The sequence below is a fragment of the Arachis hypogaea genome, chromosome 16 (assembly GCF_003086295.3).
Source record: "Arachis hypogaea cultivar Tifrunner chromosome 16, arahy.Tifrunner.gnm2.J5K5, whole genome shotgun sequence".
Lineage (NCBI taxonomy): Eukaryota > Viridiplantae > Streptophyta > Magnoliopsida > Fabales > Fabaceae > Arachis > Arachis hypogaea.
The window spans coordinates 25124583-25150640 of NC_092051.1; the positions used below are offsets into that span (position 1 = coordinate 25124583).

The window sequence follows — 26058 nt, forward strand, 5'->3', positions numbered from 1 at the left end:
AGATTCAACACGTGTAATAATATTAAGTTGTAGAAGTCTCAAGAAACAAAGTACAATGGTAAATTGGAAAAAAAATTCCTCTCAACTAAAGAAATTAATAAAATAATAAAATAAGAGATTAATTACTATTAAATTTATAACTTCTATTATATATAATTTTTATTATCTTAATTTAACAATATTTAACTCTTTACTTTATCACCTTATACATCACCTCATTAAAAAAAAGCTTCATCTCATAAATTGCTAATTATCTGGTTGGCTTTAGTAGTTAACATAAATATAGAATTATTGGCTCATAACCGTTTTTAAAATCCAACCCATGCAGTGTGTGAGGCAATCAAAGTAGGATAGTCGATATATAGGTTGGTCCCTTATATATAAAAGAAGATTTTAAATTAATAAAAAGCAACAATAATTTACAAATTAAACTTTTTTCCTTTACGAGTTAATGGTAAAGGTTAATTATTTTATGGTTGTTATCCTTATATTAATTTATACATTGGTTAACATATTAGTAGAATTCGTAATAATTTATGAAAGAATTAATGAGTGTTGTCCGAGACATATTATTGTGATGGGTCAAAATTAAATAAAAACGGAAAAGTTTGTTAACAAAAAAAATCAGTCAAAAACAGCCGTAACTTGTCTTATTTAACATTTATTAATTGTTGTATAATTAATTAATACTAAATAAGGCAAGTTTTAACTGATTTTTTTTGTCTACCTAGCATTACCCAATAAAAAATGAGTACGATAAATGATCATGGTATGTTTGAAAAGAGGAGTGCTAGGACCAGTACTTTTGTTAAATTTCTGGCTATCACTTAACCATCAAAAGGAAATTGAATGATTTTGCACCATTATATGCAATCTCACACCATTAAAAACATCATTGATGACTAATTGATGGCTAAAAGCCACAAAATCTGCTGTTCCCTACATTTTTTCTTTTGAAAATATTCTTTAATTCTTTAAATCAAATAAAATGTATTAAATACTTCCGATAATAAGCTAAATTTTTTTAAAAAATAATAAATAATTCCTTTTTACATAGTAATGAAAAATTGACTAAGAAGGAAAATTATTTGCGATACTTAAAAGGTGGCGTTAATGACATACTTAGAAGGTGTCTAAAAGGTTATTAGAATATAGAGTATAAAGTGATTGTATAAAGTCATAGTATATAAATAAGGGGAGCTAGTAGGGCTATATCGCAAATGACTTTTGATGAAGGGTCCCCCACCCTATAAAAGTAGACGTTAGGGCTAATTAAGATGGCAACGGGGGTTGCAAATGCAATATTATTGTTTACGAACGATGAACATAAAGCAGCACTGTACCATAATAAAGTTAGCAGAAGTTTTTGCCCGTGTCGGTCTTCCATTAATTAACTGAAAATTGGATCATTGGACGCATGCAGTACATCAGTGTTCAATCCAAATCATTGTATAATTGTACTAAACTTTTTCTCATGGACCACATTACTATTCCACTTCATCTTTTCTATATATATTATTTCTACCCTAAGGTATCTTTTAAAATTTTATATTATAATTTTGGTTTTCCTTATCATCATCATCTATCTACATAAAATGGCGATGATGAATCATCAGCTCCTTGCTGTATTTAAAGCTCTGTATATGACTTTTACATTATTGATTACGGAAGCGCGCTTGCTTGGCGATTCTTCATTGCTTTCTATCTTATGTACAATTAACTTGTGCCTAATTAGTTTAAGTCACTAACAGCGGTTTATTATTGCTAAAAGTCAATGACTGAATGTTACTCAAAGGTAGCTAGACTTATATATATATAAGTGAAATTATAAATATATATTCTTGTTCTTGTTGTACATATCAAATAATTAATTGCTGAACTGCTTCAGTACAAAAGTTGAGTTCAGCTTTTCATCATGTATATGTGAATTATTGTTTTTGCACGAAATAATGCTGCTAAAGGCGAAAATTCGTATGCATTATTTTTATATGATTAAAAATTATTATATAATTTAATAGGTTTAACTAAGTTATTATCTAACTATTCTCAATTATTAATTTCACATGAAAACACGTCAGTTGTCACCAGTTTTAAAACCATTCTTGTTTAAGAATGAAGGCCAAGCTAATTTGTGAGATCTTTTAATTTTAGGGTTTTAGGTTCTATGAGTTACAATATGGAAGTTGACTGATACTCTACTGTTGCCATAAAGCAGCGAGCGAGTAAGCTAAGGTAACATGGCCTAATTAATTAAGATATATATAAAATAAAGTAAGTGTTACACATATATGTTAGAAATAATTTTGTTACGCTAATAAAGATTCTTTTAATTGGCCTTGTCGACCACTATATATAGCTAGCAAGTGTGATATATGTCGCAGAAGTTTTCGCAAAAATGGTAGATCCCTCCTCTGCAGTAGATTTTGTTTGTCTTTTTAATCAAAATGATAAGATAACGGATTAGATAGATGCATGTACATTAAATAAATGCGTGTGAGGACCATGCAGCCGGCCAAAAAAGTAGAGGACCAGAGAGACCATATCAGAGTGGTTTAATTTGTATATATCATATATGTTGCTGGCGTGGTGGTCCGGTAATAAAATAATAATAATAATAATAATAGTAAGTGATGACCACACAATGCATACATACATATATATTATTTGAACACATTTTAAATTTATAAACGTTTTATCTATTTATTATTGATATAAAAGGGAAAACAAATAGATTAGTATCGAAGAAGAATTGAAAGAGTCGTAAACAACATTATGTAGTGAAAAGTACTGCACTATACGAACATTTATGGTGCCTTGTTAAATGCAAAACCTAAACTGGTTTTGCAAGTACATCAAGGTTTTAATTGATTCCTAGATCAGAGAAACTGTGCTATAGCTGATAGATCTCGATCTCTCACATGCCTTGTGTTTTCCGATCCTTTCCATTTGTGTGATTTTTGTTTTGTTATTGCACCGAATTTGAAAGGAACAAGAGAATGTAATGTGTACGAAGCATCTTCCGTTCCACACTGTGACGTACCATGGGTCTCGAATTGAGTGTCCATGATAACATGCATGTGGGAGTTGAACACATTACATTGTTCTTGTGCTTCTCATTACATTACAGCATTGAATTGGTAATTCTTCACCGGACAATTGCTCTATAGCTATCTACTTCTTGTATGCATAATTATATTACATGCAACACCAAATATTAGATAGAATTACAAATTTACCATACTGATTACTATGTAATCAACTTTATATTATAATAAACCATATGCATAGCATTACAAGTGACCGATATACGGGACCGGGACTTCTTATTGAAGGTGTCTGACCTCTTTATTGTTTGGTTCTAGCTAGCACATTATTAGTATAGCTTGGATTTCTCTTAGAACAAATAGAATCAATAGAAGAGAACGAAGAAAGAGCAAGCATCTTCTGAGGTTTTAACCATCTCCATCACCTGCCATTATTGCATTGATTATTAGCTCAATCTTGTGGGATCCCAGAGGGTGAGATACGGATCTATTAACGAGTAGTGGTTGAGGAATAATATTTGTTTGAAGATTTAGTTTTTAAAAGCACACGTTTTGTCTGATCTTTTTAGAGATAAAGGTAATGAATTCGTTAGTTGTTAAAGGAATTAGATACAAGTGTAGATTTTTTCGTTACGAAAAGTATATGAACCAAGAGCTGATGAGCCAAAAAGTAAACAATTTAACTAATTTATAATTATATTTAATTAATTTTATTTATTTTTAATTTATAATATTTTATATAAATTGCTTGTCACCCCAAATTAAAATTCTGAATGATACGTTGGAGAAATAGGGGCGGAAATCACGGAACTTCCAACCATCTCGATTCTTAGTATATAAAAAAATTTATAAAATATATAAAAAAAGATCTATTTAGTATGAAAAAGAAACATTTTGATACTTAGTAGAAGAAGCATCCTAATGCCTAGTATAAACACCATCCACGTAGAAATTTTGAATTTATCCAAAAATATTTGGCTGGTTTTTGGTTGGTAACTTCTTGATTACCTAATATTGTTGTTTTCCTTATCATATACATATATATTTAGCGATTAAGTCTTAACCACCAAAAAGTCTAAGTACGAGAATTAGACACTATTTGTATATAATCAAGGAGAGTACTGAAACTGTCATTGGGAGTTGGAATGGCATTCTTTCATGTTGCAAGTAAGGATTGACGTGGACGTGACCTATGATACTACATCTTTGGTGATGCCCAGTTTTTGTATTAATTGTGTTCTATATGTTGCTAGACTCACTTGCTTATATTGATGTTTATGATATTTGTGTTTTGTTTTCATGATCTTTTCGGTTTTGGTTAGGGTGTTCATAGGTGGGATTGAAATCCGATTCACATATTTGCGGTATTTATTCAAATTCGATTCGAAAATTGTATAAATATAGATCTAATCCGCACATTTATAGGATTGGATTGCGAATTATATGTAGGTATCCGTATATCCGCAAATCCGCAAAAATAAATAAATAAATAAGTAAATATTTTTTTTATACTTTATTTTAACTAATAATTATTATATATGTTGTATTATTTTAATTTTATTACTTAAAAAAATATGTTTTATATTATTTTAAGAGTAAACATATTTAAAAGAATAAAAAAAATTTATTAATATTTTTTTAATAAAAACAAGTTATTAAAAATATTTTTATGTGTTGCAGATATATCCGATATCCGATCTGATATGCAAATTGCGGGTCAGATTGGATGAAATCCAAACTTAAAAATTGTGGATATTGAATCTAATGCGATAATTTTAATACAAATCAGATCGAGATTTATATCCAATCCGATCCGATTCGCGTGCACCCTAGTTTTGGCAGTGTCTTTTTGTGGCTTATGTGATGTTTTATTTGAGTCTTTTCACTTTCTAATTAGATCTTTACGAGGATTAGAATTAAGAAGAAAAAAGAAGTCCACAACTAAAAATTCTAACACAGAGACAAGATGGCTTAATCATGAGATCGAGGCATGGGCGCATGGGTGTAGTAAAGATCTTCAAAACGTTAAATTCAGGTATGTATATATAACCATATACGTAAAATTGTAGTGTCAATTAACATCTGAAATCTTGTTTTTGTTTTAAACTGTGAATATATAATTAATACCTAGTCGATTTGAATAGAAGAGCTTTTTCGATTTCAGGTCATATACGTATAGGTTAGGTTCACATCGATCAGGTGCATTAAGAACAGTAAGAAAAGTGGAATAATAAAAGTCTTCCCATTCATTATCCTTTAATTTGTTCCCAGATTTTCCTACTTCACAAAAGCGGGTCCTAAACTGCTCAGAATCGATATGTCAAAACGCCAATATTACTGTCATCTGCATTCTGCAGTGAATTGAACATAAAGAGTCGGTAGCAACAAAATACTAACCATTGGAAAGACTGTACTGTTCAATAATACATAGACCCTTGATGCTGAATACTAATACTAAATGCGTTGAAAGAGGCCGAGGGTGTAATTAGAATTTAGAAGCTAAGAAAAGAATATTCTTTAAACTGAGAAAATTGTAAAGTAACAAAAAAAAAAATTAATTTGTAACTTTTATCGGTAAGTTCTACTATATTAATTTAAAGGCAATTAGATTATGACTTTTTTATTTTATAAATTTCCATATTTTGGAAGAATTTAATCCAAAGCTAACGGATTTTATTAAATAATTTATTGAGATGTAATAAATTATAATTAAATTATAAGATAAAAAATATTTTTTATCTTTAAAATTTGTCAAAAATTTAAAAAATATTTTTACATTTTATTTTGTTTAATTTTATCTCAAAAATTTTTAATTTATATCAAATATATTTTTTGTAACTAAATCAAAATTTTAAAATCAATCTAGTTATAATATATGAGAATTGTGTCTATTTATTTATGTAAAAGACTGTTTTCATAAACTTATTGCTAAATTAATTCTAAATTTTTTAAAATTTAATCGACAAAAATATATTTGATATAAATAAAAAAATTTTAGAATAAAATTAAAATATAATAAAATTTACGAATATTTTAAAAAAATTTACGAATACTTTACCTTAAATTTTATATTAAGGTCCCACATAATCGGTGATTGGTGTGGAGTAGGCCAGTAGGGAAAGGAAAACAACTAACGAGAATCCAGGTTTTGTGGTGTTGGTGAGGGGCTGAGAGATTTTTTTAATGCAAGCCAAAAGCATTTGGGAGTTTGGAGCGTGTGAACGAGAAGCACCAGATTTCCACGTATACCTATCCCATGAGAATGAGATTCTTACTGCCACATGGCAACTCGCTATCTCACAGATTGGCCCTCCTATCTTTTGAGATAAGAGGCTCCCTCCAGATTCCACATTGCATACACACTCCAATCATGGCTTCCGCTTATGCTTCCTCTGCCATTGCAGCTGTTGGCATCTCTAGTCCAAACACAAAAGCTTCATTCCTAAGTGGGAGGAAGTTGAAGAGGGCGGCTAAGCAGGCAGCAGGCGTTAGAGGAGTATCGAGCACAAGAGTATGTGCAGCAGCGGCTGACCCTGAGAGACCCCTGTGGTTCCCGGGAAGCACGCCTCCTCCATGGCTTGATGGCACCCTTCCTGGAGACTTTGGGTTTGATCCACTTGGTCTGGGGTCTGATCCTGAGAGCCTGAGATGGAATGTGCAGGCAGAGCTGGTGCACTGCAGGTGGGCAATGCTGGGTGCTGCGGGCATCTTCATTCCTGAATTCCTAACAAAGATTGGCGTGCTCAACACGCCATCGTGGTACACAGCTGGAGAACAGGAGTACTTCACGGACACAACCACGCTCTTCATAGTTGAGCTCATCTTCATTGGATGGGCAGAGGGAAGGAGGTGGGCTGACATCATCAAGCCAGGCTGTGTCAATACCGACCCCATTTTCCCAAACAACAAGCTCACTGGCACCGATGTTGGTTACCCCGGTGGCCTCTGGTTTGACCCTCTCGGATGGGGCACTGGCTCTCCTGAAAAGATCAAGGAATTGAGAACTAAGGAGATCAAGAATGGCAGGCTCGCCATGTTGGCTGTCATGGGTGCTTGGTTCCAGCACATCTACACCGGCACTGGTCCCATTGACAACCTCTTTGCCCACCTTGCTGATCCCGGCCATGCTACCATTTTTGCTGTAAGTCCTCACAACCCACCTACTACATATATGCTCACCATTTTAATCTTTCTTTTTCTAAGCTGATTGTATCATCTCTCATCAACTACAGGCTTTCACCCCCAAGTGATGACAACACTGGCAAGTAAGAAGTAGAAGTAAGAACAACTATGGATCGGATGAGATTGCAATCCTGGGGGAAACATTGCTGCATTTGTTTAACCCAAGTGATTAGGAAGGAGGGTCTGTCATCTATGCATGTGAGTTGAAAGAAATTGTAACATGGTTACTACTTCTATATCATGCACAGAATGCATGATAATTCGATGTACAAACACCTATCTAATAAATCTATAGATGCCATGAATGTAAGTTCAGGTAACTAGCATAGAGGTGGGGATCTCGCGTCCTTGTTAACCTGCTGAATCTTTACTTGACATTTTGCCGATGCTCTGAAATAACGAAAAGCAGACTCCACTACAAAAAGTCTAATGAAAGAACACAAATTTACCTATCCAACGTGTTTTTGGGTTAATCAAAGGCCTATAGATGCTCTTATCAAGACTCAGTAAAGTGAACCAACATTCATTGTCACTTGAAGTAATCGTTGACTTGCTTAATAATATCCTTGTACCACTACCATCGCTATACACAAATAATACAACTAACACTACTTACTATCCCTGCTACAAATTATATAATTGATTTATGTGAAGCTAAGCCATAGTTTAATTTCACCAAGCATTGGTATAAAATGATGCTCCTCTTCTGCTGTGTGCCTAGCTTGCCAATCAAGCTTGATGAATTTTGAGCTGTGAATATGAGATAGCATAAATGACCATGCACTTAGAAATCTACATTCGCTTCCTATTAGATCACTCCATCAAAAACTTGTAAAAACAAACAAAACTTCTCTTCATGATGATTGATGATTCCATCTGCAAAAGCAATTTTAAACAATAGTGTTCTACATGTGGTTACATAGTTGCAATTGCATAGCATACACGGTTGCAGCAAGATCATGAACTTTCTTTCGTTTATTCTTTTCCAAGTGATCCTGTATTGCTACATCTAATTATAGGACTTGATCACATAAATATGAATAACAGAGGTTACACTGATGAAAATATACGTATAATAGTTGCCCGTGAGGCCCTCCAAAGTAGAGGTTTTTAAGAGCCACCATCATGCTTCTTCCTGCGGTTCCCTGTTACAACAGAAACCAGAATAAACAATTGAATCAAAGGAGACAGAATAAAAACAGAAAAATTTATCAAGAAGCTATAATCTTAAGAAGTTGCAAATAACAATTTCTTCAATAGCACTATCATGGAATAATAAACGCTTCTTGTTTCAAACATAATTGGGAAAAGAAATTATCATTTGTTCATGCAACTCAGAGAATATGATAAACAAGCTCATACTATATACTTTTAGGTTCCGTGTATGTTCATCGAGAAAAAGTAGGGTGAAAAAAGAATGCTAATTAATGTTCAACGTAGTAATGTTCATGAGAAACTCATCAATTTTGATTTCAACTATACTTGTTATACATATCCATCTTCTAATTAGCAACAATGCCTAGACTAACGAGTAACGGAAATTTGAAATAACTCGTGCTTATTATTGCTTTAAACAGCATAAGTAAGTAAAGAAGCAGAAACCATCATATAATGGACATAATTGTAATAAAAGAAATCGAGTTAATCTGCACATTATTTATATCCTAGACTCAGTAACCAAGTTCAGCTTATAGCTTTCAAATCCCGTCAAACAAATTGTCATCTTTTTTCCTATTGTATAATTTTTCTAAACTCAGATATGCAGAGAAACAATTACAGAGCACATTTTCTTCATATCCTGAGTCTGTGCCGACAGGTTCCAACCTTTTAAGAGTATAGCACAAGTTTAAGAACACGGAATAGAGTAAGAGAATTGTTAATCTCACCAGAAAAACTGTTGCTCCATAAGACCTGACCATCAATTTTTGTAAGATGTCGATCATCGAGGCGTTTCCATGTTTTAATAGACTTGACATCTTGCCAAGCACCATTCTCTGTTTTCTCCAAGTTAGCAACCACTACTCTTGCTCTCCTTGACCAACCAGCTTTCCCGTAAGCATGATATCCGAATCCCCCGGCATAACAAAGGTGTATACCAGTTAACTGGCCACAGAAGTCATTCACGTGATCGTGGCCAGTGAAAACAGCCTTCACGTCTCCTGCTTCAACCAGTGTTGTGAAGAAGCCAGAATTGACAGAAGCAGAGCTAATCGGTTCTTGCTTCACACCTGTAAAGTTTGATGAGTCAAAGCTACCATATTCAGGCAATGGGATGTGAAAGTATGCAAGACCAGGAGCAGACTGTTTCTGAGGCAGTGGTGCCTTCTTGTATTCTTTCTGCAGAGCAAGCAAAGAGTAAATAAAAACCGTTATTGAAACGAGAAACAGATGAAACTGTTCACTGGATCTTTAATTTTCAATGTACCTGAAGCTTTTCAGATGTTCTTTGGAACCAAAGCTGCTGCGAGGGTTTGATCCAACCATAGCCAGGAATGAAAGGAACCTTTGAGTAATCTCCACTATCAAGAAAGTACAAATTGAGCACCGACTTATTTCCAAAAGCAGAGCCTTGAACGCCTCCAACTTGTAGGTTATAGTTGCCGAAACCGTCAATAAGGTGTACTTGCGGAGGATTGACTTGAGATAAAGTGTTTTTCATGGAAACAATGTATTTCATGACTCCCTCCCTGGAAAGGGATCCTTCCTGATCGTGGTTGCCGAGAATAGCGACCCAGGGAATGTTGGAAGCAATTGCAGGAGCAAATGCGGCATCCATTGATTTAGCCGAATCGGAGGAATCAAATCCAAAGATATTATCCCCAGTGAAGACAATAAGGTCGGGTTTCTCAGCCAGAATCATCCTTTGAATGAAGGAAGTGGTGTTGAGGTCAGTGCAGGAACGATATTGAGAAGGCAAGACGTCGAGGCAGCGGGTTTTCTTGCCGTCGGCGAAGTGCATATCTGCAACCTGTAAAATCTTGAACTCTCCATTTTTCCCAAACCGAAGCTTCTTGTCAGCTCCCTCTGCCTCCTTCGGTGTGCAGATGCAAAGCCAACACAGTATGGCCAACGCAGCAGCAGTGTAATTCATCGCTGATTCAACGGTGATTTGGGTGCTGCTACTAAACTATACTTGAGTTGAGTCGGTTCACGGGTTGCTGATTTCCATCAAACTCATGTTGACTCCACTGTTGCCTCCGTGGATATGGATCCACACAATGTGAACCGTCACCCAAAAACAAATAACAAATAAAGAAAAAATTTGCTGATTGGCAAAGGATATTCCTAAGGCTACATGATTGAGCTCACATCACATTCATTGACCACTACTTCACCCTTTGTCCACGTTCATCTTATCTATTCATCTATATATTATATTTGTAGAAAAAAATATATGTGTCATATTTTTTTGGGTAATTTACCCAAATAAATAAAGTAGATGAAATCTTTACTCAAATACACAAAACAGAAACATGTTACGTGCATGTGCGTGGCTGCCTAAGATGGATTATGATTGTTTTGTGTTGTGTATAAACCGTGGCAAGTAGCCACGGATTACGAAGGGAAGAAGGAAGCCATAAATCTTAGCAGGTTTCCACGGTTTATGAAGATGGCTAGATGGTGATAAAACGTTGTGGGAGGGAGAGGGAGAGGAGACTCATATACTGATCAGTAGTCAGTACTATCCATTAGAAGAGTTTTAGAATTTGGGTGAAAAAAAAGAAAAAAAAAAAAGACAGAATCTCAATCATATGATGAGTGAGTGGGCTCCTATTAAATTTTGTTTGCTTAATATAGTGTGAAAGAACATAATTCTGATTGAAGTTTATTTGCATTAGCAGTTAGCACCATTAGCATGCTATATGCATGAGTTGAACTACACTTTCTTTACATACATAGAATAGAAGCCTTGAGGAATGGAATTTTTTTTTATAAAGTTTAAATACCAATGGCGTATTTATTGTCAATGGGGACATGATTTGATTTTGGATTGGGATGAGTATTCTGCTTAATATAAACTCGTGTATAAAATAAAAATAGTAACTAAATAATGAATCTTTAAAGGATTCTTGATTTAAAACTTTATTACTTAAATATGAAATATATTGTATATCAACTTCATATTTACAGAAGTTTAAAATCATATGTTTTCTTCTCTAGTGATTTTTCAGAAGCATTTTAATTCGTAAAATATTAAGATAAAAGAGACTTTTGAAGACTAAGGAATCCTTTAAATGTGATCCTTTATTTAGTTTTTTATTATAATAATTTAAAAAAAATTGAAATAAACACATTTAAATAGATTTAGTGTCTTTTTAAAATTAAATACATATTCAAAATACAAACTAAATAAAACTGAAATTTAAAATTTAAAATTTCTGTTTTAGTTCTAGCATTTTTTAATTATTAAAAGATTATCATTTAAATATACATCCAAAAATTATATTCAGTAAAATTAAAAATTTTAATTTTAAAATCCAAAAAATAAATCTTAAGGGTTTTAATTATTAACCCACACATCTAAAACCCTACAAGAGATCATATTTTGAACTAATATGTTAGATATATTTTTATTGAATAAGATCTAAAAAACTTAGTTTAATTATTCATTTTAATCATTTTAAAACCATTAATAAAAAAATAAGAAATATTAGATACGTTTTTATCGAATAAGATATAAAAAAAATTAATTTTTTTTCTTTTTTTCCAATCAAATTCTGAAACTCTTCTAATGGATAGTACTGACTACTGATCAGTATATCAGTCCCTCTCCCTCTCCCTCCCACAACGTTTTATCACCATCTAGTCATCTTCATAAACCGTGGGAGCCTGCCACCGTTTATGGCTTCCTTCTTCTCTTCGTAATCCGTGGCTACTTGCCACGGCTTACACACAACACAAAACAATCATAATCCGTCTTAGGCAGCCACGGTTTATGTAGAAATTAGAAACCGTGGTTGCTTCCCACGGATTACATAGAAATAGAAAATTGCACATGCATGTAACATGTTTATATTTTGTATATTTGAGTAAAGATTTCATCTACTTTATTTATTTGGGTAAATTGCCCTATTTTTTTATATATAAATTATACATTTTTATAATATTTTTAAGTGATATCCTTCTATGAAAATAAATTAAATATTTTTCTAGTAAAAGTATGTTTTCTTTTTTAATGGCTTGTTAAATGAAATTAATTACCATACTCTTTAGTAATAACTGAGGTTAATTATATTAGTTAATTGTAATAATGGAATACAAGTCTCATATTGTTTAAGATAGTGAATTTTGTGTTATAAATTAGTCCCACATCGTCCAAGTTATAAAGGCTTTTCCTTCTTCTACTAGTATAAATAATTCATGTACCTTTTATTTATGAAATAGAAGTTGAAGTAGATTTTTGAATATGAAATAAGCTGTGTGCTTATTTTCCTCTAGGCTCTTTGAGAGTAAGAGGTGCATCCTTGGCTTGGCCGACCAAGGTGGGTTTATGGCTATTTTCACCATAGTGGGGTTGTAAATCTCGCCAAGATTGGTGGCCCAAGCGGACGTCCCGACGTCAGTTTGGTATCAGTGCAAGGTTGGTCCTCGACTTGCTCCAGTAAAATTTTATTTGGTTCGTGGGTACGGTCTTTAATGCGGTTCTCTTGCTGTTGGTACGAGCCGCCGTCAGTACGGATTGTTTACTGCGAAGTTTCGGGTAATATTGTTCTTTTCTCTTCTTTTGGTGTCTTTTCTGTTGGTGATTATCATTCATTCCCATAATCATTGGTGCATTCCCATCATCATTGTGCATCATCATAACATCGATACCAAGCATCAACCTCATTGCATAGTAGTAAAAGATGGCTCCAAAGCGTAGAACTACTCAAGAGATTGAAATGGAGGAGTTACGCCGTCAAGTTAAGGAGTTGCAAGAGCAACTTGCAAAACATGAAGCTGCTCAAAATAATCATGGTAGGAAGAGTGATGACAGTTCTTCTAGTGAAGAAGATAATACAAATCCATTTTATTATTCTTCTTCATCTGAAGATTTTTCCACACAAAGAGCACGACACAACATGACTCACAAAGTTAAAGACTTAGGAATCAAAATTGATGTTCCTGAGTTTGAAGGGAGACTCTAACCAGATAATTTCATCGACTGGCTTTGCACAGTGGAAAGAGTATTTGAGTTAAAAGACATTCCAGATGACAAACGCGTGAAGCTTGTAGCAATCAAGTTGAAGAAGCATGTGTCAGTTTGGTGGGAAAATCTCAAGCGTCAGCGAGAAAGAGAAGGAAGAAGAAAGATCAAGACATGGGATAAAATGCGCCGTGAGCTCAAGCGCAAGTTCCTTCCTGAACATTACAGGCAAGACACCTTCATCAAATTTCATAATATGAGGCAAAAGTCGTTATCTGTGGAAGAAAATACAATGGACTTCGAAGAGCTGCTTATGAAGTGTGACATTCAAGAGCCTGAAGAACAAACAATTACTCGTTATCTTGGAGGACTGAACACAGAAATTTCTGATCTCGTTCAGCTGCAACCATATTGGACCTTGGATGATGTCATTAGGCTGTCATTAAAGATTGAAAAGCAAAGAACACAAAGGAATAACACTCAGTCGTCGAAGAACAAAGAAGTCATCCTTGATGTTCAACAAGAAGTGAAGACAGGATTTTTTAAAGGCAACAAGGAGCGTGGATCATCAGGTAGGAAATGCTTCAAATGTTAAGGTTTTGGGCATATTGCTGCTGATTGTCCAAACCAAAGGGTTATCACTCTTGTTGAGGAAGAGGTTAATGAAGAACCAATTTAGGAGCAAGAGGAGAAAGGTGAGGTTGACTATGCTATTGAAGAAGTTCCACCCGATTGTGGAGAAATTTTAGTAGTTTGTCGAAACTTGAATACTGCAAGGGTAATAAAAGACGAGAGTTGAAGTTTATTTGAATATAAAATAAGCTGTGTGCTTATTTTCCTCTAGACTCTTTGAGAGTAAGAGGTACATCCTTGGTTTGGCCAACCAAGGTGGGTTTATGGCTATTTTCACCATAGTGGGGTTGCTAACCTCGCCAAGATTAGTGAATCTAAACTATGTCCCCATAGTGGGGTTGTTAACCTCGCCAAGATTGGTGACCCAAGCAACGTCCCGGCATCAGTTTGGTATCAGAGCAAGGTCGGTCCTCGTGGCCTTCACCTTGCTTTAGTAGAATTTTTTTTCTTTGTGGTGCAGGTTTTTGGCGTGGATTCGCCAATGGAATCTTTTTGGTGTCGATTCATCAACGCGATCGTCTGCTGCCACGGATCTTGTAAAATTTTATCTGATTTGTGAGTGTGGGTCTTTGGTGTGGATTCATCAAGGAGATCTTTTGGTGTGGATTTATCAAGGAGATCATCTGCTATCACAAGTCTTTTCACGCAAGAGTTCTTTCAACCCAGGGAGAATGACGCAGGAGCAAGTAGAGTTAGTAGGTTAATTATATTAGTTAATTGTAATAAGGGAATACAAGTCCCATATTGTTTAGGATAGTGAATTTTGTGTTATGAATTAGTCCCACATCGTCCAAGTTATGAAGGCTTTTCTTTCTTCCACTAGTATAAATAATTCATGTACCTTTGATTTATGAAATAGAAGTTGAAGTAGATTTTTGAATATGAAATAAGTTGTGTGCTTATTTTCCTCTAGGCTCTTTGAGAGTAAGAGGTGCATCCTTGGCTTGGCCGACCAAGGTGGGTTTATGGCTATTTTCACCATAGTGGGGTTGCTAACCTCGCCAAGATTGGTGAATCTAAACTATGTCCCATAGTGGGGTTGTTAACCTCGCCAAGATTGGTGGCCCAAGCGGACGTCCTGGCGTCAGTTTAGAATATACAATGGACTTCGAAGAGCTGCTTATGAAGTGTGACATTCAAGAGCCTGAAGAACAAACAATTGCTCGTTATCTTGGAGGACTGAACACAGAAATTTCTGATGTCGTTTAGCTGCAACCATATTGGACCTTGGATGATGTCATTAGGCTGTCATTAAAGATTGAAAAGCAAAGAACACAAAGGAATAACACTCAGTCGTCGAAGAACAAAGAAGTCATCCTTGATGTTCAACAAGAAGTGAAGACAGGATTTTTTAAAGGCAACAAGGAACGTGGATCATCAGGTAGGAAATGCTTCAAATGTGAAGGTTTTGGGCATATTGCTACTGATTGTCCAAACCAAAGGGTTATCACTCTTGTCGAGAAAGAGGTTAATGAAGAACCAATTCAGGAGCAAGAGGAGAAAGGTGAGGTTGACTATGCTATTGAAGAAGTTCCACCCGATTGTGGAGAAACTTTAGTAGTTTGTTGAAACTTGAATACTGCAAGGGTAATAGAAGACGAAAGTTGAAGTTTATTTGAATATAAAATAAGCTGTGTGCTTATTTTCCTCTAGGCTCTTTGAGAGTAAGAGGTACATCATTGGTTTGGCCAACCAAGGTGTGTTTATGGCTATTTTTACCATAGTGGGGTTGCTAACCTCGCCAAGATTGGTGAATCCAAACTATGTCCCCATAGTGGGGTTGTTAACCTCGCCAAGATTGGTGACCCAAGCGACGTCCCGGTGTCATTTTGGTATCAGAGCAAGGTCAGTCCTCGTGGTCTTCACCTTGCTTTAGTAGAATTTTTTTTTATTTGTGGCGCAGGTTTTTGGCGTGGATTCGCCAATGGAATCTTTTTGGTGTGGATTCATCAATGCGATCGTCTGCTGCCACGGATCTTGTAAAATTGTATCTGATTTGTGAGTGTGGGTCTTTGGTGTGGATTCATCAAGGAGATCATCTGCTATCACAAGTCTTTTCACGCAAGAGTTCTTTCAACCCAGGGAGAATGACGCAGGAGCAAGTAGAGTTAGTAGGTTAATTATATTAGTTAATTGTAATAAGGGAATACAAGTCCCATATTGTTTAGGATAGTGAATTTTGTGTCATGAATTAGTCCCACATCGTCCAAGTTATGAAGGCTTTTCTTTCTTCCACTAGTATAAATAATTCATGTACCTTTTATTTATGAAATAGAAGTTGAAGTAGATTTTTTAATATGAAATAAGCTGTGTGCTTATTTTCCTCTAGGCTCTTTGAGAATAAGAGGTGCATCCTTGGCTTGGCCGACCAAGGTGGGTTTATGGCTATTTTCACCATAGTGGGGTTGTTAACCTCGCCAAGATTGGTGGCCCAATCGGACGTCCCGGCGTCAGTTTAGAATATACAATGGACTTCGAAGAGCTGCTTATAAAGTGTGACATTCAAGAACTTGAAGAACAAACAATTGCTCGTTATCTTGGAGGAGTGAACACAAAAATTTCTGATGTCGTTCAGCTGCAACTATATTGGACCTTGGATGATGTCATTAGGCTGTCATTAAAGATTGAAAAGCAAAGAACACAAAGGAATAACACTCAATCGTCGAAGAACAAAAAAGTCATCCTTGATGTTCAACAAGAAGTGAAGGCAGGATTTTTTAAAGGAAACAAGGAGCGTGGATCATCAGGTAGAAAATGCTTCAAATGTCAAGGTTTTGGGCATATTACTGCTGATTGTCCAAACCAAAGGGTTATCACTCTTGTCGAGGAAGAGGTTAATGAAGAACCAATTTAGGAGCAAGAGGAGAAAGGTGAGGTTGACTATGCTATTGAAGAAGTTCCACCCGATTGTGGAGAAACTTTAGTAGTTTGTCGAAACTTGAATACTGCAAGGGTAATAGAAGACGAGAGTTGAAGTTTATTTGAATATAAAATAAGCTGTGTGCTTATTTTCCTCTAGGCTCTTTGAAAGTAAGAGGTACATCCTTGGTTTGGCCAACCAAAGTGGGTTTATGGCTATTTTCACCATAGTGGGATTGCTAACCTCGTCAAGATTGATGAATCTAAACTATGTCCCCATAGTGGGGTTGTTAACCTCGCCAAGATTGGTGACCCAAGCGACGTCCCGGCGTCAATAACTGCTTTTGAATGAAGATGAATGTTAGGGTTCTAACTTCTAAGACTATATAGTATATTATAAATAAGTGAGCTTGCCAGCTTGATGAACTCTCCATTTTTTGTTAGAAGATTACGCAGATTGTAATGGGATTTTACAGAGGCTTCAGGATTAATTGCGATCATTGAACTGCTAATTAGGTAGGCAATTTAGCTTTTCTTTTTATGGAAGAAAAGAAAGAAGACATCGCTTAGAGATTGAATTATGGACATGTGATCCTGAAGCTATGGATAATAAACTAAACCAAGTGAGATCGTGCGGGTTTCTGTAATATTTTATTCCCGTGATCACGGGTGTAAATTCAACACTTTTTTTGTCGTTAATTATCTTGTGTTAGAGACTTAGTGTGTGTTTGGATTACAGTTTGTAAACGAGAATTTGTATAAAATTGATTTTGCAAACTTGATTTTGATAAAAAGTAAGTTTGTGTTAAAGTGATTTATGTTTGGTAATTTTTGTATCAAAATTGATTATAGTAAAATAAATGTTGTTTGGCTTATACCATTCAAAATCACTTTTAGATAAAAAATTACTAAAATAGACCTCAACTTAAATAATTTTTTTATATTATCCTATCATTCTAATTTAGATATTTAAATAGATCTTATTAATTAATTTTATAATAAAATTAATATTTATTTATTAAAATAAAAAGAACATATAAAAATAGATAAAATATATTTTTAAATAAAAATAAAACAATATAAATTTTAGATATATATATAAAAGATTATTTAATCAAATATGTTACATTTTTTTTAAGTATTAACTAAGAATGTTACTTTAGTATTTTTTTACATCGTACTCTTATTCTAGTACTCTCAATAATCTTATTCTTAATATTAATTTGGAATCCAACGTTTATGATTTTATTATTATCTATGATTAATTTGTTAGTTAATTTATTTTTTTAATAGAATCATAATCTATGTTATAAAAAATTACACTAAAACATAGTATATGAGAATTACAATTATAAAAGAAAGTACTAAAAATAATAAAAAATTAAATATTTATTTTATAGTAATTGAAACAAATCTAAAAATTTTTTATGATCTTTTTATATAGTATATTTTTAGTATTTTTAGTGCTCTTTTTTTAGTATGTTATAATTTTTTATTATTATTATTATTTATAGTTAATTTTTTGTTTAATTTATTTTACCTAATAGAATCAATAAATCATATTATAAAAAGATAATAACAAACATAATACACAAAAATCATAATTATAAAAGTGTATAATATCGAACAACCAGTTGAAAAAAATAAAAATAATAAATAATAAAAAAATAGAACTCATATAAATAGAAATAACAAGAATTTTATAAATAATATAATAACATACATGAAGGATAAAGTTGGTAAAAGATAAATAAATAGATAGTATCCATGGCTAAAAGCTCGTTAAGAAAACGCAGAAGCTAAAAATAGTTGCTTCTTGTAAACGTTGGTTTTGGTAGCAAAATCACTTCTGCGTTCATGAAAAAAAGATTTGCCAAACCAAAAGTTGAAGCTTTCAAGAAGTCTAAACGTGCTTCTTCTCTTCCAACGAGTTTTCCAAACACACCCTTAGAGGCTCAAAAGGTATCATATGGTCCAGTTGAGTTGACATGGAAACAGAAAAGTAATTAAAATTTATAGCAAATTGGAATCCAACACCCCAGCCAGCCACTTAATCTGTGGTTAGGATGGGATGAAGATGAAATAAGCAAAGGTCAAGCATTCTTAGTTTTAAGGTGGTGGGACTTGAACCAAGGGACCCAAACCGAAGTTGTGCGCTGATAAAGGGTATAAGCCTCTGTTCTGTAACCTTGCTTCAGCATTCGATCCTCCACAAGCTTTGTGACATAAGCCAAGCACATGCTATTGCTGAATGCTCCTACAAAGGTCCATCCATGTCCCATGCTCCACGCAAACACAAATACCCCCCACCACCACACCTGCTCCCCGAAGTAATTCGGATGGCGTGAATAATACCACAGCCCAGTCTCAAGGACAGGAACCACTGCTTCGCCACCTTCTCTTAGCTTCACAAAGTTGTGGAGCTGTGTGTCTGCAAGGAAGGCGATGGCAATGCCGGATACACAGAGAAGAAGCGCTACCATGTCCCACATGGTGAGAGGCTGATCCACGGAGGAGTGGACAACATACATGGGGAGGGATAATGCAATGAGAAAGATCTGGTGAGGAAGGTAGATGGCGAAGAAGGAAGCCCACCACCAATGGGTTCCGTATTGGCGGGCCATTTCAGTGAAGCGCCAATCCTGCCTCTGACCCCATTGCCAATTCTCTCGCCTCAAGTAGTTGTGAAGGAGCCTCATACTCCACACCCATGTCAACACGATCAGGATCCTCGACCTCCACCAATCATATTGAGCCACAGGGTGAGATGCGTAGTAATGAACAAGAATCACCGGTATCACTGTCCAATACGGGTCAATCATCTGCACCAAAAAGACTAGTTTCACTTAAAGATGAGAGTAAAGTAAAAACAGAGAGCTGAGCAGTGTGGCCTACCCAGTGGCTGGACTGGAGGAGAGCAACGAGCCAGAAGAGGACGTTGATGTTGAAAAAGAAGAGCACATTTGCTAACAGGAGAGGGTGGTCATAGCACCATTTCCAGAGAGATGGATGGTGTGAAGTCGGTGAGTAGTGATAGTGGTTGAGGAATGAGAGGTAGAAGAGGATGGATGGAAGGGGTGCCAAGAACGCTATGATGATATTCTTCACATTACCCATTGTGTTTACAATGAAGTACTTAGTTCTTTACTTCTTTTATATATAGCTGCTCAAGTAAAGCAGAATGAAGCAGCTAGTGGCTTATCGTAGCATGCATACACAAACTAAAGTTAGCAATGCCGGCTATGGTGGTGTCCCTAATCATTAATTGATATGATTAGGAATCCACTCTCATGGCATGGCCCCACCCCCTAATTATGAAGATTAAGCTGCGCAATCTACGCAAAATATGTCACACTTTCACCCTTCTTCATCTGGGACGGGAGAGGGGCCGCCACACTTGTGCATGCGTTCCCGTCCAATTCCATTATTTTAACCAACAACTACCCACTTCCATTCAAAAACCTTCGTCATTCTTGTCACTTTCTTGCCTATTGCACTCACGGTTAAGTGCATGCCTACTTATGTCTCTTTCTAGATTCCGCTGATCCTTGAAATTTTCCTATCTACTCCTTTACGTCTTTTTATTCAAGGACTTGGATACAAGACAATCAATTATACTGCTTCAGTTGCTTTTTGAACTTTACTTAGCTTCTTTTTGTTTTTATTATTTTACGTTTTTTAGTTTTAATTTGGAGATTTTGCTTATTCTTTTTCATTGGACGGAAAAGAAAAGGACAGAGCCGTAATTCTTTGGTTATGAGGCTTTACCGCAGAATTTGACCCATCTCATCTTTTAGGATTACAAAACTACAAATAGATATAAATTTGAACATTAATAAATCAACACTGACTCAGTTAAATGCGTTTAATTGATTAAGAAAGAGAATATTTGGTTTAATAGTGAAATTAAATTTGCAAATTTTAGAAAGTTTGTATGTTGTTGACTAGAAACGTGAAGTGGGTTGACATCTACAATATATGGAGGGTAAGCGTTAAGTAAGCTATATATAACAACAGGATCTGAATCTTCTAAAGTTAGAGAGTAAAATGTCATCTTCTACACTTAAATAGTTTCTCTTTTATATTTATTCTTGATTCCACTTATAAAATAAATGGTAAGAGATCACATTTTCCTCTTTAAAATGAAATTCAAACTTTAGAGAATCCAAATCTATATCAACATAATATTCTCATGACTGAATTAAAAATAATATAGAGCAAACAAATAATCTTGTTTTCCTTATTGGACGGCAGGGTCCTTCTTCTCTACCCCTAATTAGATGATTGATAGAGTGATGATAGAGAGTAATTGATGCAGGGCTTGCATGATGGTCATCATGAGATTGTGGAAAAAGCATGCAGCACTGAGGGAATCCACCACATACAAAGCTAGCTAGGTCTCCTATCAGCAACAAAACCCAGCCATTGAATTGAGAAATGAATGGGTCAAAAAGAGAGACCAAGTAGAGTAGTGGATGACAGCAGAGTGCAATGTAGCCAAGCAATCCCTAATGAGCAAACAAGCAAGAAGGGTGCAGGATTATTATGAGAGAATCAGTCATCTCCTTGAATGTACCAACAGAGAAGCATGGTGGCACAGCGGCGTAGGATGTAGAGACGAGCACGCTGCTCCTTAACCAAAGAAGCACACTTGTTGGTATATCGCTTTGACGATGATCTTCTTTTTCCTCCTTGCATGCTTGAGGTAGTAGGCTTCAAAGGGAAAACCCTAAAAACAGAGAGCTTTGGAGCCTTGAGGGCGAAGGAGGGCAATATATATATATATATATATATATGGTTAAAACTTAAAAGTGGTGTTGCTTGAGAGGTAAGGGCGGTAGTTGTAAGTTCCAATCAAGGCAGGGGGGAATGGATCTTGGGAATGGGATTCCTTTACTCTTGTGTTACTTACCCATATAAACTAAATTAAAGTAGGTGCCGTACCAAGTGGGAAAGGATACATGCAATACAGACAAAGCATGGCTATGGGAACACGCTCATCTGTTCACTGCTGCGGGAAATGTGCAGCTTATTTGCTAATTACACTGTGTCCACTTACTCATCTGAAATTCAAAACTTTGGATTCTAATTAAGCATATTTCAGTGGTGCTGCCATCTAGAAATTAGATTTGTTCTGATCGCTGGGAGAAATGGCTACTGGCTATTGGTTATTGTGATCGTGATATATTTTATTGACTTCATTCATAATAATTTAGTTATTAATGTATCTCTTGTTATTATTATTATTATTGTTTCTGTTAGACAAACAAATTTTTTTGACATATAAATTTATATAAATTAGTTTAAACTCAATAAAAATAACCTTTAGTTTAGATTATGTATAAATACATATTTCTTCAACTTTTAAATAGTGCGAAAACTAATATGACAAACGATTTTTCTTCCTCAATCAAAACCGCAATGCTCAAAATTCAAACAAAGATCAAAATCTCTCAAAATTGTCGCGAAAACGGAAGGAAGTTTTAAAGCTAAATTCAAAATTTTCAGCAACAAACACAAAAAAAAATACAAAAGATTATTGAAGTTAATGTTCACTAATCTTGCAGTTTTAACACTTTATTCTCTCTCATTCTATTCGTAAAATGCTACATGCTCATAAATCTCTTTATTTAGTACAATCATATTATGTTCTTGCCTTTTAATGATTACTATTCTGATTATACGAAGTAAAATTGTTAGGTTGGTGTAACTATTATGTTAGATCGGCGTAAAAATATTTTGTAGTTTTTATCGTATAATTTAACCAATATCTGCATGTGTTTGAAGCATTTGAATTTGTTTTTGTGCATGTTTGAGTGTTTGCATATTTCGAATTGCGTTGATCTCAGAACTTGCTGAAAATGCTTTTGGTGTATTTTGTTGTTGTTTCAGTGTATTTGGAAATTTTTTTGTTGTATTTTGTGCGAATTAAGGTGTACTATATCTGTTGACCGCTTTATGTTGTAACTAGAGAAAAGAATATTGTTATTCTGTTTCTGATGTTATTTTTGTACATATTTGAGTAATTAGCAACTGTTTTTGTCCATTTGATGCATGTTTGATTGAGTTGCATTTCTTTTTGAAAATCACATTGTGTGATGTAATAAAGAAATAAATAATAGCAATATATATGGCTCGTATTTCAATGTATTTCTTATGAATTGAAGTGCACTAGATACTGTTGTTATCTATTAACCTTATTTTTTATTCGTTATAGAAAAAATGGCGAGCAAGAACCCTGCACCAAAATATAATGTAAGCACATATATTTAGACTAACTCAATTTTTTTTGTATAAATATAATTTATTTAGATGATTCTCGTTTGTTTACAAAAAAACTCATTACTTGAGATGCTCCACAAGACTCTTTCATTATGATAAATTCGAAAACATGAGTCATGAAAAGAAAGTCATTGTCCGGAAATTGAGATTTGATGGTTTGATGCACATTCCTCCTATGAAAAGAGTTGGCATATTCGTTTGATCTGATAAAAATCACATTGGACACCCGGTACGGTGTATTCAACATCACCCAAGAAAATATAGGAGTTGTCCTTGACTTGAATGTATCTGGTAAACCGATTACATAAACTGTTATACTTGCATTCTTTGTAATCTATTATGTTAATTATTTCGGTGTATTTTTACATTATATTTGTGTAATTGAAATATTTTTTTTGCTACTTTTGTAAGGTCGCTCTTTCCAGGCAAAGTTAAATTTTAAAAGCTTAGTGAGGAGGACAAGGAAGTTTATAGAAGCTTTCAAGGCAATACTTTAAAGTAATTGACAGACTTGATGATGGAGATTAGTATTGACGGGGACAAAGATCGGCTGAAGTTCAAGAGGACATTCATCCTCTACATTCAGATGTCCTTCTTGTTACCGACAACCATAAACAAAGTTTTTCCTGTTCACATACCGCCGATTTTTCGTGTGGACACCATACATGAGTGGAATTGGGGTGGTCATGTCCTCAACTTCCTCATCAAGGGCATCAATGAGCACATATTGAAAAATAAAAAATCTGTTAATGGCCGCCTCTATGCTCTCATGATTGTATATTTTCATGAATCCACACACAAAAATAAGCCATTGGAAACAATTTTTGGACCATCGTAGTTGCAGCATTGGACTAGGGAGTTGCTAGTTTAGAGGATAGAAGCTGAGATTAAGGATCATATGGTAACTCAACAGAATTTTTTCTTTAATTTCGATGTATTTGTTTTATATATATGACGTAAACTAATATTTTACCTGTTTTAGGGTATTGTGAAGAGAGCACAGCTGAAAGACAAATTGACGAGAATGAAAAAAGAAGAAAAGAAGGAGAAAAATAAGCCACAAAAGAAGAACATTTCTTCAGAAAGTGATAGTGTTACTGACTCTGAGTCTGATTCTAAACAAGACTCAGAGGAGGCACTAAAAATAAGAAAACAACTAACAAGAAAGGCAAAAAAGTAAGTATTATTTTTCGGTTTATTTTATCATTTTTACTGTGTTTATTACCTAATGATTGTTTGCTGTCTAGGATAGAATCTAAAAAAAAGAAGCACATTGTTCAGGATTCATCTTCCGAAAACGAAACTGAATCTAATGATAAGTAAGATTCAGAAATTATCATTGGAATGCTATGTTTTCTGTTTATATCAAAATTTTATCTATTAACAGAATGTTTTTAATTTATTATCAGAAGTGAAGAATTGGAGCAAATAACATAAGGAAGATTGAAGAAAAAAGTTCACAATCCTGCAAAAAAGTATGCATTGCTTTCAGGTGTATTTTATCAATTTTGTTGTGTTTATTTGCTTGATAATTCTTTGCTTTCCAGGATGCAATCCAAAAAAGAAATCACATTATTGAGGATTCATCTTCTAAAAAAGAAACTGAATCTGATGATGAGTAAGATATATTGTAACTCTATATTTTCTTTTTCATCAAAATTTTATTTGTTAACATAATCTTTTGCATGTACTGTCAGAACTAAACAAATACAACAAATAAGAGAAGCAAAAAAGAAGAAAACAAATGATAAGCCTGCACAAAATTATGTTTTTCTTTTCGGTGTAATTTGGCAATTTTATTGTGTTTTTGTTCTCTGATGATTGTTTTCTTTTCTAAGATGCAGCAGAAGCTCACTATGATTCTTCGCAAATGTAAGATTCAATATGTAAAATCCTTTCTTCGCTAAAATTTTGTAAAACATGATGTAATTAATTACTCTAGTTTTATTGAATAATGTTTATTTTGTCCTTAAAATGCCGCATGTGAACTTGGAAAGTGAAAAGGATCCTGTGTTTCAAACACGGACAAGCTATTAGAGCAGTGTAAATAAGCCAAGTGATAACATGTAATTTTTGTTCCTCTTGCCATTTCCTTAATTCTTGTGTTACACCATATTCAGTTTTTGATTCCATATATATATTTTTTAGAAAAAAAGTCCTTTAATAATTTATTCAAGAAAAAAAAAGGTAGGAAAAAAAAGAAAAAACACTGCAACTCTGTAAGTTCTCATAAAACAGAAGTTGATTGTGTTCCTATTGAATGCTTGGGGTGTATTGGTGAGATGATTTCGGTGTATTTCAGGTTCAAGGAACAAGAAGAATAATGAACCAGCTCTTGTTCTAGAAGCAATAATAGGTACTACGTAGTAATCCTCAAGAAAAAATTATTGTTCTTCAAAAAGAGACTCATTCTCAATCAGAATCACTCGACATGTGAGTTTTCCAACTTACTTTCAATCTTCTATTCTTTGAGTTAATCATTTCCACCTGAATGTTTACTCAATGTTAATTTTTTATTTTTTTTATTAGACTTTCACTTCAAATATGTACACCTCCATCAGAAACAACAACCTCAAGCCCTCTGCAAAATCAACCAACTGCTGCAAAGTCTCCCAGCAGAGAATATATAGAAGAAAGTATTAATGTGTAAAGAATAATACTTTCGGTGTATTTGGTTTGTCTTTGGGTGTATTTGTGCATGGTTTAATGAGTTACATGTCTTTTTAAATAGCAGTATATTTGGTTTTTATTTTGGTGTATTTCATGTGAATTGAGGTACAATTGTTTTATTTTTTTAATTTAATTCCTTTTCTGTAATCCTGTAGTACTCCACAACCTCATGAACTTGCTGAAAATACACCAGCAGAGCCAATAGCTCATTCTAAAGTGTAAATTCTACATAATATAATTCTCTTTCAATATTTTTTTGTA

General features: G+C 34.2%; 3 protein-coding genes across 3 annotated transcripts; 1 reads left to right on the forward strand and 2 right to left on the reverse strand.

Moving 5' to 3' along the window:
• Positions 1–4942: 4942 nt before the first annotated feature.
• On the forward strand, positions 4943–7546 carry LOC112758592 (chlorophyll a-b binding protein, chloroplastic). The gene is made up of 2 exons (XM_025807300.2): positions 4943–7185; positions 7277–7546. Exons 1-2 carry the CDS (start codon positions 6301–6303, stop codon positions 7292–7294), a joined length of 903 nt encoding a protein of 300 aa, XP_025663085.2. The 5' UTR covers positions 4943–6300; the 3' UTR covers positions 7295–7546.
• Positions 7547–8074: 528 nt separating this feature from the next.
• On the reverse strand, positions 8075–10980 carry LOC112758590 (probable inactive purple acid phosphatase 29). The gene is made up of 3 exons (XM_025807298.3): positions 9652–10980; positions 9113–9563; positions 8075–8371 (listed from the first exon to the last, which is right to left on the reverse strand). The coding sequence occupies exons 1-3, from the start codon at positions 10315–10317 to the stop codon at positions 8337–8339; spliced, it is 1152 nt and encodes a 383-aa protein (XP_025663083.1). The 5' UTR covers positions 10318–10980; the 3' UTR covers positions 8075–8336.
• A 7544-nt stretch (positions 10981–18524) lies between these two features.
• LOC112758591 (uncharacterized protein C594.04c) lies at positions 18525–20065 on the reverse strand. The gene is made up of 2 exons (XM_025807299.3): positions 19741–20065; positions 18525–19667 (listed from the first exon to the last, which is right to left on the reverse strand). The coding sequence occupies exons 1-2, from the start codon at positions 19960–19962 to the stop codon at positions 18939–18941; spliced, it is 951 nt and encodes a 316-aa protein (XP_025663084.1). The 5' UTR covers positions 19963–20065; the 3' UTR covers positions 18525–18938.
• Positions 20066–26058: the final 5993 nt, after the last annotated feature.

Coding starts and splice junctions, on each gene's coding strand:
- LOC112758591 (XM_025807299.3), bottom strand. CDS start 19,962: ATGGGTAATGTGAAGAATATCATCATAGCGTTCTTGGCACCCCTTCCA. Junction 19,668..19,740: donor TCCTCCAGTCCAGCCACTGG/GTAGGCCACACT, acceptor TTTTTGGTGCAG/ATGATTGACCCGTATTGGAC.
- LOC112758590 (XM_025807298.3), bottom strand. CDS start 10,317: ATGAATTACACTGCTGCTGCGTTGGCCATACTGTGTTGGCTTTGCATC. Junction 9,564..9,651: donor GAACATCTGAAAAGCTTCAG/GTACATTGAAAA, acceptor CTTGCTCTGCAG/AAAGAATACAAGAAGGCACC. Junction 8,372..9,112: donor ATGGAGCAACAGTTTTTCTG/GTGAGATTAACA, acceptor CTGTTGTAACAG/GGAACCGCAGGAAGAAGCAT.
- LOC112758592 (XM_025807300.2), top strand. CDS start 6,301: ATGAGAATGAGATTCTTACTGCCACATGGCAACTCGCTATCTCACAGA.